A 16,460-nucleotide genomic window follows, 5' to 3' on the forward strand; every position below is an offset into this window, starting at 1 on the left:
GCAAGTAACAAAAAGCATTTTGAAACCAGAAATACTATCAGAAAAAATGCATCGTCTTTTTCTTCTCGTGTTAATATATGCGTAATTAAGAATGCCGAATTGCTGTTCAAGAGGAAAACGGAGGAAATGAAAGAGCTGTCGTAATTTAGGTGTATCTTTGATAGATTTCACAAGAATTATGTGACAGCTTTGTTTACTATGACTCTGCCCAAAACAAATGAGAAATAAACAGGTACAATACGTTTTTCTTACTACTTCACGATAAAAAAATCTACTTCTTCAACGAAAAGACATGAAGAATTAAACAATAAAACGCTCATGCTATCATTAATCAGTCTGCAGATTAGGACCGCTATGAAGCTTCATAATATTAGCCTATTCTATTGTTTAAATGGTACAAAGATTATAGATCTAATTTGTATAAGAATGACTGATTAAGTGAAAATTTATGTGGTATCTAATTACTTTGGAACATCGATGAGTTGAAGAAGAAACTTCTCTGCGTTTCCCAGCTTTGACTTGTCGCCATCATATGACTTCAGCATCTCCAACTCATCGACTTCTGGCAGAATTTTGAGTAGACCTCTTAATTTCTCAGCGCCAATTTCATCATGCGCCCCATCACGGATCAGTTGTATAATATCCTCGTTTGAACTGAAAGCAAAGCATTTAATTGTTATGAGATACGAAATGATATCTATGTGAAACAAGTAATACAAATCTTAACCTCTAGACACTTAGGTATTAATCGTTAACTTAAATATTTATGTTCTTACGTATCTGGATAACGCCGAGGGGCATATTATTGTGTACATGGGCAAAAAAATTAATTCAGTCACAAAGTAGATAGTAGTAACTTGAGGATTTGCTTGTCTGTTTTCTCTCCAACTCCAAGTTCTACAATGATCACAGGAACTTATCACCAGAACGTTTTACGTTATTGTAAAGCTTGTCAGCATTGAAAATCAGACGATGATGAAATTGTGAAGCTACAAACAAATTTATAATTCATGATGAATCTGTATTGGCACTCATATGAAGGCAAAATTGCAAGGAGTATAGTAAATTTACAATTTCATGATGAACCTCAAAAACGAAACTTCAGTTAGTATTTGCTACAATGTTCACCGTGGGAAAGGTTTTTCAAAGGAACTACTACATCACACTGCAGGTCTTTCAGTTAACTGCAAACGACGGATTCCCTAGTAGATTCCCCGTGATAATATACAGCACCGCTTGGTTTGTGGGTATACGGGGTGTGTTAGATAAGTAACGAACCGATACTCTCGACTGTGACGTTTTGTTTCGAGACCGTATTCGAAAATCCATAATTTGTCACCTGTGATAACGCATTGTTAAAGTGATTTCTCGTGATTCCGCTAAGTTTCTCGTTTAGCCAATTTTAGCTTACGTGGCTGATTGCAATGAGACAATACTATGACTTTAGCAACTGCTCTATGACTTACGTTCGTTTGATTGTCACAGTACCGATGTGAGAGTATTGCACCTCCCTCCTGTATAAATTTTCTTGGACTCTCTTGGCATTCGTATCTGCTCGGTGGGGACGATTGTGACGAGTGCTTGTGAAGTGTAGGGCTGTATTTGTCGTGCTGTGACGAAAGTAAGGGAAAGGGTGAACGATGATGCTAGTACATAGCTTAGCTCTCATCTAAGAGCATTAATGGGATCGTCTAGGTTATCTTCTTCTTCTTCTTCCAAAGGACGAATCGACGTCAACTCTTACCTATAAGACACTGCAGAGTGCATTGTAAATTAATCCAGGACTTGAGCTATACGTCTGGTGATCATAAACTTTACGCCACTACATCTTCACCAGCCCACCAAATACTGGTGTTAAAGATTTCATTATGATCAGAATTTGGACCCAGCCAGCTCCAAGCTGGGCGCCATGGCACAAGCGAACATTAGCCACCTCTGCTACGCATAGAGTGTTAGTATTCTACATACTGACATGACTTTCATTCTAATTCATACCTTCTGAACTGCTTTAAGAAAATATTAACATTAAGGCTCCTTTTTCCATCCAGCAGTGCAATCTGAAACAAAAGAAGACAGCAGTATTAAGACAATGACTAAAAAAGAAAATAAACATACATTTTTCACTTTTATAGTGCTCTGATGCTTCAAAATACCCGATTCAATAGTAAACGATTTTTAAAGGTAAGATAGAAGATATTTTCGAAATAAAAATTAAGTAATATAAAATAAACTTCTTAATGTACCTTTCGTATTTCTGGTACGTTTAAATGCACATAAGGTTAATGTAATACGCTACGGTGTCATTTAGAAGTTGACTTCAGTTGAAATCATTGTTTTCTGTTAAATATTTAATAAAATATTTTCGTGATATTACATGTTTCTTTTCATTCTTTATCCATTTTCATTACATAAATATGTACGTGTTTTGCTCGTTGACATCACATAAAAATCCAGGCTGTGCTGATGAGTGTCTATACCGAGTGTCCCAGACGTACTGTATGAGCGTTTTTATTCGAAAATTGTACTCGCACCGTTTGTCAGTTACTGTGTTATAAGGAAACCACTATGGAAGAATTGAATGGTTGCTAAAATCTGCTGGAAACTGGAGGAAACAAAGAAAACTTTAAAATTTCAAATTGGAATATGGTTGAATATTTGATCTCAGAATAACATGTTCATGTCTTGAAATTTTTAGTACGTTGTCTCGATACTGTGGTAGCATCAAAATAATCTTCCTGGAACTGACGCGATGAACAGCAAGCGCTTAAGGGAAGTAACAGAAATTTGGATGTTCTCAAAAATTCCTTTTATATATTGTAGTTATAAAATGATCATTTCTTTTTATTTGAAATAAATGAATTTTCCCGTTCTACATTTAAAAAAACACTATACTGAAATTGGAAATAATCTTTTTGTTTGGAAAGTACTACAAAATAACAGATTTGTCTCTTGTGGTTGTGGAACACTATAAATATGGTGTTCACCATTCAGTTCACCCCTGTTGGTTTTCTTAAAACGTGTTTTACGCAAAAAGCTCGCAAGAACCGTTTCCGAGAAAAAAATCTGGTAAGGCACGTACGGGAACCCTGTGAAAGAGACATTTTATGGAAGTTTATAATAACTAAACTAAAGAGCTAAAAGTCTCAGTCAGCTGCAGAGTACAGAAAAACATGACGTAATAGTAGGTGATGTGGTTTGTTCAGTATGTGTTTTGCTACTCGGGCTTACCTCGGCTGACTCCTTGCGACGCCTGGGGTCGGTGTCGGCAGCATCTCGGCCCAGCCGGGGAGACGCCTGCGTGGACGACGCCGCCGGAACTTGCTGGCAGAAGAGGCCCTCCATCTCAGCCCAGTCTAGCTCTTCCATCGGAGAATGCTCGTGAGTTTCAGCAACGAGTGACCATATGTTCCTCTTGCCCACGACCTAGTAAAGGAACATAGTGTAACAGATCGAGTTTATGTCGGTCAATGATGTTATTGTTTTGACTGACACCAAACACTTCTGCTCACGTAACTAACAGGAAAAGATATAAAGGCCATTTAGATGTAAACACAGTAACTATTGCATAACGTCCACCTGCTCTGGGCAACAGATAAAGCAGATGAGGAAAGACGTTGTTCATAGCGGCCACAGCGGGCCATTCCTCATTCTGAGCCTCCAAAAGATGAAGACGTCGACCACAATTTGGATCCAGGTAATTTCATCTCCAGGGTTTCCATCTCGGTAGCTTCCTTTGCTAACCGATCTCAAAGATCGTTTCCCAGAATCCCTACATGACTTTGGGTTCAGAGGAGTGCAATCGAGAGTCACTACAGATTAGGAAATTGCGAGTGTAATATAGGTCTCAGTTAATGGACACTAATTCTGCTGTAAAAATACTACATCATTGAAGTGAGTGTTTTTCGTGGCCACCAGGCATAGCCGATGAGATCGTTGACCAATGAGCCGTCAGTTTAAATTACTGTCGAATCAGGAAATTCGCCAAGAACTGGGAGAAACAAACGCCAAAATTCTGAGGGGTTTATCGTTTTCTTTGGGCCAAATGAAAGGACCAACCAGAGATTCGAATAACATATGCACCATGGGGGGAGAGGAGGAGAGGTTCGTGAAGTTAACATGACGAGAGGGTTCAATGGAGGGAGACTGAGATCACAGCGAAGAGACTCCAAACAAAGTGCTGCTGGAATATCAGATCAGGGTCGTCCTTGTGGAAGGTGAATCCCCCATGGCAGAGAAGAGAATATGGTGATTTGGGTGTTCGGTGTAGCTGAGGACTCGTATAGTATGATTTAGTAAGTGGGGACTCTGATCCGTAAAAGAGGAATCCCAGCCTCTACCAGGAGGCTGTCCACAGGACTCATCCAAAGGCGCCAACCACGAGACGTATCATTCAGTGATGAACCAGGTCCAGCAGCTGTAACGTCAAAGTGGCTGGAGATTCATTAGGAAGACATTCGTACTCCACCCTAGATAGAACTAGTACTTTGTACAGACGCAAGAGAGTGGAGTGGACCGTACATAATAAGGCGAGGCTGAGGCAGCAGAGTGTGTTGAATTTCGACTGAAACTTCCCTTTTACCTGGCGAAACTGTAATGGCCGTGTCAGCAGAGCATCAAATAAAAGTTCCAAATAAACGATATTACTCTGCCGCACTGAGCAGGTCATTACGAAGGTAAAGTTATGGGTGTGGATGAACAGTTTTACTTCGACTGAAGTGCGCAACATATGTCTTTGCAGTGGAAGACTGGAAGCCATGGGTGATAGCCCAGGATTGTGCTTTCCTGATGGCACCTTACATCTGGTGTTTAACAACATTCGTGGTCGAAGAACTGCAGTAAGTACAAAGGTCGTCCACATATAGGGACAGTGAGACAATAGTATCCCACAGCCTCTGCAAAGAAAAAGGGTCACTGTCGTAACTGACGCTATGGAAAAGTCGAGATACGATACGAAATAGCAGGAGAGAAAAAAAAAACTCGGATAAAAATCGGGGAGGGGGCCTCTAAAACTCCACTTGTACAGTGTGGTAAGGATGTGGTAGCATCACTGGCCTTTCTTAAGAAGACGGCCCTTATAGCAGACTCCAGTTGAATTGAGTAATAAACCACAATGATATGATGGTGATGGGGATGTCACCATCAGACGCAGAGAACAATGCCTGTGACTGAGAAGGTGTCGCTTTTTTTTTTTTTTTTTTTAGTGAGGAAGCACTTTGCTAATAGATGAAACATCTCTGAATGTTTCTTCAACATTTTCAACGCAGAAAAACTAAAAAAATAAGATGCCATGAGTTCAGGTACTAGCTAGGTACTGAGGGGAGATTTTTCGCTGTTTACGAGGTCGTGCTGAAAGCAAATTCCTCTAAACGTTATTAACATTCTGTATCATTATTCTTCATGTATATATATTTATTTCTAACATAGTCACCCTGCCGACGAACAAGTTTCTCCCAATGAGAGACCTGTTTGTTGATTCCGTCACTGTAGAATGACTTCGTTGACGGAGCCACAACCTCACCTTTGCTTGCACCACTTCATCAGTATCAAAGTGGAGTTCTCGAAGGCGTCCTTTGAGTTTTGGAAACTCATGAAAATCGGATGAGACCAAGTGGAGGATGATTCATGACAGCGTAACCAAGGCATCGAATTGTTGCAGATGTCGTAACGCTCGTGAGTGGTTTGGCGTTTTTATACTGAAGGAGAGAGTGCTCCATGTGTGGACGAACTCTTCGAATTCGAATCTCGGTTACAGCACGCTGTTTCTCACGCACCGATATAGTTACGTTACACACCGCCCTACAATTCTGAGCCCTCTAGCGGCAGAGGGCTGCAAATATGTAGACATTAAGATTAAAGGTATAGAATGTTAATAACGTTTGTTCCATTTTAAAAGCCTTAAGGGTTTTCACATAAAAAATTCGGAGGAATTACTTTTCTGAACGCCCTCGTGTATTCAATTTACTTTCCTCCCATGGCGTGTCCATGCCGGTGTGGACTGTGGTTACCTGAAATTAACTAGGCCCTGGTCCAAATGAACCAATCACTGACTGGAAATGTTAATGTTCGGCTACTTGGAGACCATTCGTGGACTTCATCTTCCCAAAGAACCATGGAATTTTTGTGGATGACAATGCGCTATGTCACCAGGCAACAATTGTCCGTGATTGGTTTGAAGAAAATTCTGAACAATTCGAGCAAATGACTTGGCCACCCACATCCCCGGACATGAACCCCATCTAACAGGTATGGGACATAATCCAGATGTTAGTTCGTACACAAAATCCTGCACTGGCAACACTTTCGCGATTATGGACTGCTATAGAGTCACCTATAGAGTGCAGGGGACTTCCAGAGACTTGTTGAGTCCATTCTACGCCAAGATGCTTCATTGCGCCGGGAAAAAGGCGGTCCGACATTACATTCTAAGGTATACCATGACTTTCGTCACCTTAGTGTATGTACATATCCCACATGAGAGTTATGGACTTCATTCTCGAAGGATTACAGTATTATTACAGAATACGAGGGAAGAACCCAAAAGCTTCTATTTTCTTTACTCTTCACTCTTGAAATTGCTTAAAAAAAACTGCAGCTGAATCTGATTGATGTCCAGTTAAAATGAAAATGATTCATTTCATTGTTCACCTAATTTTCTAAGGTTCCGTATCTCAATTGGTGAAAATGGAACACTTACCCGATCACTTTGTTGTCCGTCCTTTAATAACCGCGAGCGCAGGTGAAGGGACATCTATTACTCAATCGATCCCTTCTTTTTCTATCGCCCTTCTTAAATCGAGTATTTTTCTTTTCTAATTTCCTATTTCTAGTGACAAGTGTAACAGTTTTATAGGTGTAATACAGCTGCTTTTACACAAAGGACACTCAGCTACTCTAACAGTCAATGCCGTCCCATTCGCATAATTCCTTCGCGGTGCGCTTTTTTAAATTTTATTCTATTTTATTTTTTAACCCCTCGATCCCTTTAAAAACTGACGAAGGAGACTGGACGTCTGTGGTGACCGAGCTGCCGGCCGATGTTATCGGGCGATCTTCGGTGGTGGCGTCTGGGGTACGCAGCGTGCGTACGTACCTTGTGGTTGGGGATCTTGTTCCAGTTGATGGTCTTCATCTTGGCGCGCGGGGTGGGCGTCTCCTGCTGCGGCAGCAGCTTGCCGGCGCAGTCCGTGGGCTCCGGGCTGCACGGCGGCGGCGCGCTCGCCGGGGCCAGCAGTGGCGGCGGCACCGGCGCTCCCCCCATGGGCGGCGCGACGCCGACGGCGGGCGGCGGGGGCGGCGGGGGCGGGCCCGGGGGCGGCGGCGGGGGCGGCGGGCAGGCGGGCGCGGCGGCGGCGGGCGGCGGCGGGGGCGGCGGCGGCGGCGAGGCGGCCGACTGCTTGCGCGACGAGTGGCAGGCGCAGTGGCAGCCCGCCTGCGCCTTGTTGCTGGCCGCGCTCACGCTGGGCGACCGCAGCAGCCGCGTCGCGTCGCTGCGGGACTCGAGCAGCGTGGCGCGGTGCACGAGGCGCTCGGCCGCGTCCCACACCAGGTCGCTGATGGGCTCGCGCGGATCCACGCGCAGCAGGTGCTGCAGGATCGACAGGAACGGGATCTCCTGCGGCGTGTCCGCCACCTGCGAACCGATACCGACACGCGTGCTAGGAGCAGTGCATACGGGCTGTTGTTTAAGTACGCGCAAAAAAAGTAAACGTGGGTTCGCAAACGAACGATTTGTGAGATAATTGCAGGTGTGCAGCCACTGACTTCAGTATGAAATATTGTCCTAGTGAGTAAAAATTTATCTGAAGAGTAAACCTTTCTATTACGAGGGCTATTCCGAAAGTAAGGTCCGATCGGTCACGAAATGGAAACGACTATGAAAATCCGATAAAGCTTTGCACAGATGTGTTGGGTAGTGTCTCTAGTATAACCCCAGTTAGCATCACGTCGCTCTTCTCATTTCTGAGCTCGCAGTGAGTGCGTAAAGATGTCTAGAAAATAGTGTCTGCCGCCAAGTACGGGGGCCTGGTGAGAAATTTCCCCTGAAGCTATGCAGCTAACATTACATAACTGTCGTGCTGTTTCGTCTTCAAGACAATTCTCAGCCGCATTCTGCAGGGGCAATGAAGATGCTCCTGCATCGTTTTCAAATGGAAATGTGAGATTACCCACAATACAGCCCGTAATTGTCTCCCTCTGAGTTTCAGCTCAGGTCACATGAACCGCTGGTTATGAAGACAACATTTCGGCACAAGACAACGAGCCGTAGGCCAGCGTAGAGAATTGGCGGAGAGCACTGGCGGCTGCCTTCTATAGCGAGGGTATGGGAAAGTTGGTACAACGCTACGATACACGTCTAAGTCGGGTCGGCGACTATGGAGATAAGTAGCTGCAAGGTGTATCTAACTGTTGCAAATAAAACATTTTTGATTTTTACCGTGGTTTCCATTTCGCGACCTATCGGACCTTACTTTCGGAATAGCCCTCGTATGTTCCCGTCTAATTCGTCTCAAGTTTGAGCCGTAGTGCGTGGCTGGGGAATGTGAGTCCTGCACGGTGAGCACCGGCACATTTTGCTGCCGATGTAGCGCACTAATACGATCCGACACGAATACATCGAGCCAGGACTGTACCTCGTGTTGTACACAACGGTAAGGAGAGATGCTACAGAGTGATCTGGCAACTGTCATCGTAGAAAAGCTGGACAGGAGCAGAAATGATCGGCGAACAAGTTGAAACAACAAAGAGAAGATTTAATTAATTTGTATTGCTCCAAATGTACGAAGTATTAAGAAACAGAGTCCAACTAACGATGTCAACTAGGGTGCTCCCGCCGGAGGTTCGAGTCCTGCCTCGGGCACGTGTGTGTGTGTTGTTCTTACCGTAAGTTAGTTTAAGTAGTGTGTAAGTCTAGGGACCGATGACCTCAGCAGTTTGGTCCCGTAGGAATTCACACACATTTGAACAACTAGGGTGAGGTTCGCCATATTAAGGCACGAAGGATGGAGTCGGCGCATTCTGAAGAGGAGCGGCTCCCAAGAGCGACTGGGCTGAGCGGCCGTCCTATATTGCGGCGGTAGGGGGGCGCCAGTGTGGCTCAGCGGGCGCGCACGCTCGGGTCCACCAGATCCCGCTCGACTGCCATCGGCGTCAGGCGGAAACTTCTGTTGCCGTGACGCCCGTGGGATGGTATCGGTAAGTGACGTAACACCTCGACCACTCAAACCCTCTAGATTTTTCCACATGGGGTCGTGTCAAATAACTTCAAAAACGAAGCGCACAGCGCTCCCATAAGGTTGAAGACTTGCAGCAGCGAACTGCACAGTCTTATCAGATTTACGAGAATTTCCGGCTACATTTGAAAAAAATCATCGTATTTCTCTGCAGAGACGAGTGCACTATTGCATCCAAATCCCACGGAACGCCTCCTTTGACATGTACGAGTGTACACTAAACTGTGAAAGGTAACGTGCTAATGTAGTACTGTATTATTGTTGAAGCAGGCCATAGGTAAACTTTGAGTGCAAATACATGGGTGCTTCATCGAATACTTTACATTTTAAATACATTTGTGCTAAGACAATGTTTCATATTAAAAACAGTGACTGCTCGGAGCCACATATTTCCAATTATCTCGCCAACTGCTCATTTTAGAACCCATAATTGCTCCAACTATTTTTGATTCTGTCAACGCACACGTTCAACCGTGTCAGTTTTCGCGATTAATAACGATATAGTTCGTGTATAAAAGCCCGTCCCTTTATCGCAGGTTTCAGTCGATGGCCGCTAGGCAAAACAGGTAGCTGTCATTCGGCGTTCACTGTGGACTGTCGTCTATATGAGCCAGTTTTGTTACGGCGTGCCGCGCGGGATTAGCCGAGCGGTCTGAGGCACTGCAAATATGGTTCAAATGGGTCTGAGCACTATGGGACTTAACATCTGTGGTCATCAGTCCCCTAGAACTTAGAAATACTTAAACCTAACTAACCTAAGGACATCACACACATCCATGCCCGAGGCAGGATTCGAACCTGCGACCGTAGCAGTCGCGCAGTTCCGGACTGAGCGCCTAGAACCGCGAGACTAACTCCCTCGGGCATGGGTGTGTGTGTTTGTGCTTAGGATAATTTAGGTTAATTAGTGTGTAAGCTTAGGGACTGATGACCTTAACAGTTAAGTCCCATAAGATTTCACACACATTTGAATTTGTTCCGGCGTAAAGTGAAGCGCCGGCACGCCAGTCGGAAACGAGAGAGCAGAGAGGGCTGTCAGCCAATTGCACGCTGACCGACTCCTCTCCAGGACGACAACGCGACGGCAGTGGCGTCTATGCGAAGAGGACGTAAGCGCAGCGCCCACTGGTCGCGGCCTAGTTCTACAGCAGCATCAAGATTAGGCACTACAAGACCGGTGCCTTAGGAATTGTATATACTAAAGAACATTGTTGATTTTGTCTGTCACCCTACACTTGCGACACATCTGTTTAACACAAGGTTAAGTATTATCGTGTACTTTTCGTAATAAAACTCATTAATACGATTTGCTTGAATTGTTGTCTAGCGATCCGCGAAAGCAGGTTTCTATATACCCCTTATTCGACGACTAGGCAGGATTCAACAAGTTTTACATCTGACTGCTGATTTAGCAAATTAAGTTATACTTAAATGACGATCTTGAGAACATCCTGGACTTATTTCCCGAATCAAAAGCCACGTTTGAGCAGCTCCAAGGCTTGGTTAAACAGCGACTGATTTTAAAGAGCGACCTACTGCTCGTATATCTCAAGTGTGCATTTACGCGTCTTTTGATCTTTTCGAATTTTAATTGTTTTCCTATTTTGTTAATGGAGGAGGTTATCGGCGGAGGTTGCTAGCAAGCAACTGGGGGGCGGTGTAGTCACTGTTTGCCATGTATTTTTTCCAGTCTAGTAGTTGGAGCTATGAGTCTTTTAAAGTAGTTGAATTGTTAGCTCCGGAGATGCGCAGAAAAGAGGCTGCGAATTTAGAAAAAGTGTTGAAAGAATCTAGGCCTACCAATCCGTGACGATCTCCTGCAACTAAGCCGCAGACGTCTAAATTCCCGCCAACCGTCTTTACGTCTGGCTGAACTACTTCAAAATGGCACTAAACCGGTTGCGCTCTGGGGATAGCATCTGCGCAGATTCACTAGAAAACTGGGGAAGAATAACATCTCGGGACTACGATTGTGGCGCTCCGAGGCAGTCCATCTATTATCTCCCCCCCCCCCCCCCAAACGAGTGTTCCTTACGCTCTGATAAGGAAACTGGACTGACTGCGCGGACACACCTGCATCAACGATAGAATAGAATGAACATTTTGAGGTTGACATATAATTTCTTTTATGCCCTTACTGTTTTTGTGAAAAGGTGTTAATTCTTTTAAACGTTAGTGTAGTTCCGTGTATTAAGTCTGCACACCTACGCTAAATAAATAGTGACAGTTTTATCCTTGCCTCGCGGCGCAAAGTGAGGCTAGCAATCGTTATTTAGAGCGAGGTAATAATATGGCAGTGGATGAAACCGGGACCGCTGCGCTTCACATCCATACGAGTGCGTGCAGCCGCGGCCGCCACGCCACTGAAGCACGGAGTATGAGAGGCGAGCAACGCTTCGGGTGGTTCAAATCTCCATCTGCCCATCCAGACCTTGGTTTTCCGTGGTTTATCTCAACTGGTTAAAGCAAATGCTGCTGTAGTTCATTTAAAAAAGGACACGGCCCCATGGTTTAGTGAGTCCAATACCGGTTTGTAATGACCTCGTCGTCGCAAAAATTGACATAATGACCTCGGAGAAAATCCGCAGCCGGCTTTATTGATTTCATTTTTTAAAATTCCTGGATTCGGTTCAACAAGAACCGCACTCATATCTTTAAATACAAGTAAAATAACTAATCAACAAATGTGGCCTCTACGTAAATAACGGGTCAAGCGCCAAAACTTGAAAATTTGAGTTATTGGTGAAATTCCTCTGTAAACGCCAAGGGCAATAACATACATTCTGATACACGCGACAGAATAGCGGGAAACAGTGTTTACAGCTGTCATAAGACGGCACTCGTGTCTGACACCAACATCGATGTTTAAACAAAGAATCATGCGCCAACTTTCTGCTCTCTGTTTTGGATATTGCTGAATTAATTATTACAGATACATAATACACAATATTGCAAAATAGGAAGGAAAACTGCAACTAAACGGAGGAAGAGAGGTGAAGGTAGTGCTCAAAGCGAAAGGAAGAAACTACGAAGCGAAGGAAAGAAGTGTACTTGAAAAGACAATAGTGCTGTTCTATCTGAAGAGGCGCTCAAGCATCAGGTAGGCCTTGACTGTCGTTTTAACATTTATTATAACGCTTGGAATCAACATAAATAATTTTCAAGTATTTTAATGCATTTAATTCATGACTGAAAAGAATTCCATATCAACAAACATCATCGTTCTGATTATGAGGTTATAGTTAACTGCCAGCATTGAATCATTTACTTACCTGTTGATTTAAAAATGTTATTGTATATACTGTTTCACTCTCTCATGTTTCCTTTAAATGTCAATTTAATTACAGACAGATTTCATATGACCAGAAGTTGTTTAATGATTTCTATTCACTAAAAGATACAATGAAGCAAAACAGCCGTGCAATGTCTCACGTACATGTTTACAAAGTGAGGTGGCGAAAATCAAAAGTAAATGGTGAGAGTAACGGAACTGTTCAGCTGTCTACTAACGAAGGCTGTGAACAACCGGTAATACCAGAGAAGAAAGAAGTAACTATGTGTTGCACATTGGACACTCGTTTATGTCTTGCGATCATGATTTTTCTCACATTGAGAAATGAAAGAGGGTATCTGTGTGTGAAGTTCCAAAAGATTTACACTGAAGTGGCAAAGAAATTGGTATAGGCATGCGTATTCAAATACAGAGATATGTAAACAGGAAGAATACGGCGCTGTGGTCGGCAACGCCTATATAAGACAACGAGTGTCTGGCGCAGTTGTCAGATTGGTTACTGCTGCTACAATGGCAGGTTACCAAGAATTAAGTGAGTTTGACCGTGGTGTTACAGTCGGTGTACGACCGATGCGACACAGCATCTCCGAGGTAGCGATGAAGTGGGGGTTTTCCCGTACGACCATTTCACAAGTGTACCGCGAGTATCAAGAATCCGGTAAAACATCAAATCTCCGACATCGCTGCGACCGGAAAAAGATCCTGCAAGAACGGGACCGACGACGACTGAAGAGAATCTTTCCATGTGACGTACGTGCAACCCTTCCGCAAATTGCTGCAGATTTCGATGCTGGCCCATCATCAACTGTCAGTGTGCGAACCATTCAAAGCAACATAATCGATATGGGCATTCGGAGCCGAAGACCCACTCGTGTACCTTTGATTACTGAACGACACAAAGGTTTACGCCTCGCCTGGGCCTGCCAACACCGACACTGGACTGTTGATCACTAGAAACATGCTGCCTAGTCGGAAGAGTCTCGTTTCAAATTGATCGAGCGGATAGACGTGTACGGGTAAGGAGACAACCTCATGTCCATGGAACGTGCGTGTCAGCAAGGTACTGTTCAAGCTAATGGAGGCTCTGTAATGGTGTTGGGCGTGCGCTGTTGGAGTGATCTGGGGCACTTGATACGACTCTGACAGGTGACACGTACATAAGCATTCTGTCTGATCACTTGCATCCATTCATGTCCATTGTGCATTCCGACGAACTTGGGCAATTCCAGCAGGACCATGCGACACCCCACCCGTCCAGAATTGCTACAGAGTGGCTGCAGAGACGCTATTGTGAGTTTAAACGCTTCCGCTGGCCACCAAAATCCCCAGACATGAACATTATTGAACATATCTGGGATGCATTGCAACGTGCTGTTCAGAAGAGATCTCCACCCCCTCGTACTCTTACAGATTTATGGACAGCCCTGCAGGATTCATGGTGTCAGTTCCATCCAGCACTACTCCAGACATAAGTTGAGTCTATGCTATGTCGTGTTGCGGCACTTCTGCGTGCTCGTGAGAACCCTAAACGGTATTAGTCTGGTATACCAGTTTCTTTGGCCCCTCAGTGTAGTTCGCCTTTCAACTGAAGCTACGCACACAACATCATTCAAAGAGACTGTTATGAAAAAGCAGGTTTTTACTTCTTTATGTCAGCTGCTGAAAAATATGTGAACTTCATCGAAGTGCATATTTCAAAAGCACAGTGGATGAGACTGACCGCCGAGCAGCTAGGGGTACTGCAAATTCGGGCAACTCTTAGTGCAGTTGAAGAGTTCAAGGAACATTACAGCTTGAAGATGAACGTGAAGCCTTCTGATCTCCAACAGATGCTTCTGGCAACACTACACTGAGAATTTAGGTTCAAAAATGGTTAAAATGGCTCTGAGCACTATGGGACTCAACTGCTGTGGTTATCAGTCCCCTAGAACTTAGAACTACTTAAACCTAACTAACCTAAGGACATCACACACATCCATGCCCGAGGCAGGATTCGAACCTGCGACCGTAGCAGTCCCACGGTTCCGGACTGCGCGCCAGAACCGCGAGACCACCGCGGCCGGCTGAGAATTTAGGTGTGTGAAGAAAAGAGAAGGGATTTAGCTCTAGAGGAGAAAATGAATTTTTACGAGAACCTTGTGAAATGAGTGAAAATGGGAATGATGGCCGGCCGCGGTGGTCTCGCGGTTCTAGGCGCGCAGTCCGGAATCGTGCGACTGCTACGGTCGCAGGTTCGAATCCTGCCTCGGGCATGGATGTGTGTGATGTCCTTAGGTTAGTTAGGTTTAAGTAGTTCTAAGTTCTAGGAGACTAATGACCACAGCAGTTGAGTCCCATAGTGCTCAGAGCCATTTGAACCATTTTTGGGAATGATGGCATTTGTATCGCTATTTATGTTAAAGCCATTGCATACAGAACGTTTCATTTTCTTCGGATTTTGTATCATTTTGTTGTTAAACCAAATAACGTAGAATAAAAACACATATAGGACAAGAAACCTGTGCAATTTTCGTGTTTGTGTAGTGATCCCCAACTTTTATACTGCTTTTGTATAAGTGCTATACACATTTTGTTGATTATCTCTAAATCAGTTTATTGGCGCTTGATCTATTATTCACTTACGTACCACAAATACTCTGCGAAATGCAACGTTGTTATAATGCTATATCCTCAAACATCAAATGTGTCGGTCACAGGAGTAACCTATCCATCTTCAAATGGTTCGAATGGCTCTAAGCACTATGGGACTTAACATCTGAGGACATCAGTACACTAGACTTTGAACTACTTAAACCTAACTAACCTAAGGACATCACACACATTCATGCCAGAGGCTGGATTCGAACCTGAGACCGTAACAGCAGCACGGTTCTGGACTGAAGCGCCTAGAGCCGCTCGGCCACAGCGACCGGCTTATCCATCTTATCAGCAGAATTTACATGCTACGTCACAGGATGAAAAAGTTGTTTAGTAGTATCCACTATTATATAGCTCGCAAGGCAACAGCCAATGTCTGGGGCCTGGTATATTTTTCACATATGTATGAAAACTGGAAACTCACAGTGAGTTAATAATAATAATTGTTTGTTTGTTGATAAACTGTTCTTGAAAGTACTTGATTGAAATTTGTTTTTGTCAAGGGTAGAATAATTATAAAAACGTCAAAAAAATCTGTAGCCTGAATGATGGTCGGTGAAGTGCCTTGCAGGCTATATCAGTAACATCATAGTTTATCCTGTGAAGTAGCACGCAAATGTTGCTGAGACGTTTGACAGGTTACTCTTCAAACCGGCACACTTTCTGGTACATTTGATGTTGATGGTATGGTATGATAATAACGTATTTCGTGTAGTATTTGTTTGCTTAGGTATTTTACTTTTATTTACGGATCTGATGATGGTACATGCTGAAACGAAGTCAAGCAATTTGAAAAATTAAAGCAATCGAGACGGACAATAAATAACTCTTCGTCGACGTGACATTAAATCCTAATATCCTCTCTTCTTTTTGTCACGAAAATTTGTTAGGTGATCAACCAAGGGTCCAAAGTAACTGGTGTGGAGTACTTACGTCGAAATTGCAATAAATGAATCCGAACCAGATTTAAGATCAAATTCCTCACGAGAGATATCGTCATCATATCCAGGCTAGGGCTCTGTACTTAGTTTACGAGGTTAAAATTTAGAAATGGGAAGAACTCGTACAGGTTCAACATCTAAGGACAGACGTAGAAGAAAGTGATACAGGGTGTAGACAAAAATACGGAAACATCAAAAACACAACGCATTACCAGTTTGATACGGTGTATGAAAACCGTTGGCATTCGAAACGGACTTCCAGCCGTCTCGGAATGGATAAATATATGTCTTGTGTGGCTTCCAAGAGTCCAGCAAAATAGTGGGAAGTTCAGGTAACGATAATGAAGGTGGTTGGCGATC

General features: G+C 43.9%; 1 protein-coding gene across 1 annotated transcript in view; it reads right to left on the reverse strand.

The window, feature by feature from the left end:
- LOC126248019 (uncharacterized) overlaps window positions 1-16,460 on the reverse strand; it is a 910,522-nt gene that overhangs the window by 76,557 nt on the left and 817,505 nt on the right. The window contains exons 7-10 of the mRNA XM_049948603.1: window positions 7,091-7,630; window positions 3,229-3,423; window positions 1,996-2,057; window positions 466-654 (exon numbers count right to left, since the gene is read on the reverse strand). Coding sequence (XP_049804560.1) covers window positions 466-654; window positions 1,996-2,057; window positions 3,229-3,423; window positions 7,091-7,630 — 986 coding nt within the window. The remainder of the gene's footprint in view (window positions 1-465; window positions 655-1,995; window positions 2,058-3,228; window positions 3,424-7,090; window positions 7,631-16,460) is intronic.

This window comes from Schistocerca nitens, chromosome 3 (assembly GCF_023898315.1).
Source record: "Schistocerca nitens isolate TAMUIC-IGC-003100 chromosome 3, iqSchNite1.1, whole genome shotgun sequence".
NCBI classification, from domain to species: domain Eukaryota; kingdom Metazoa; phylum Arthropoda; class Insecta; order Orthoptera; family Acrididae; genus Schistocerca; species Schistocerca nitens.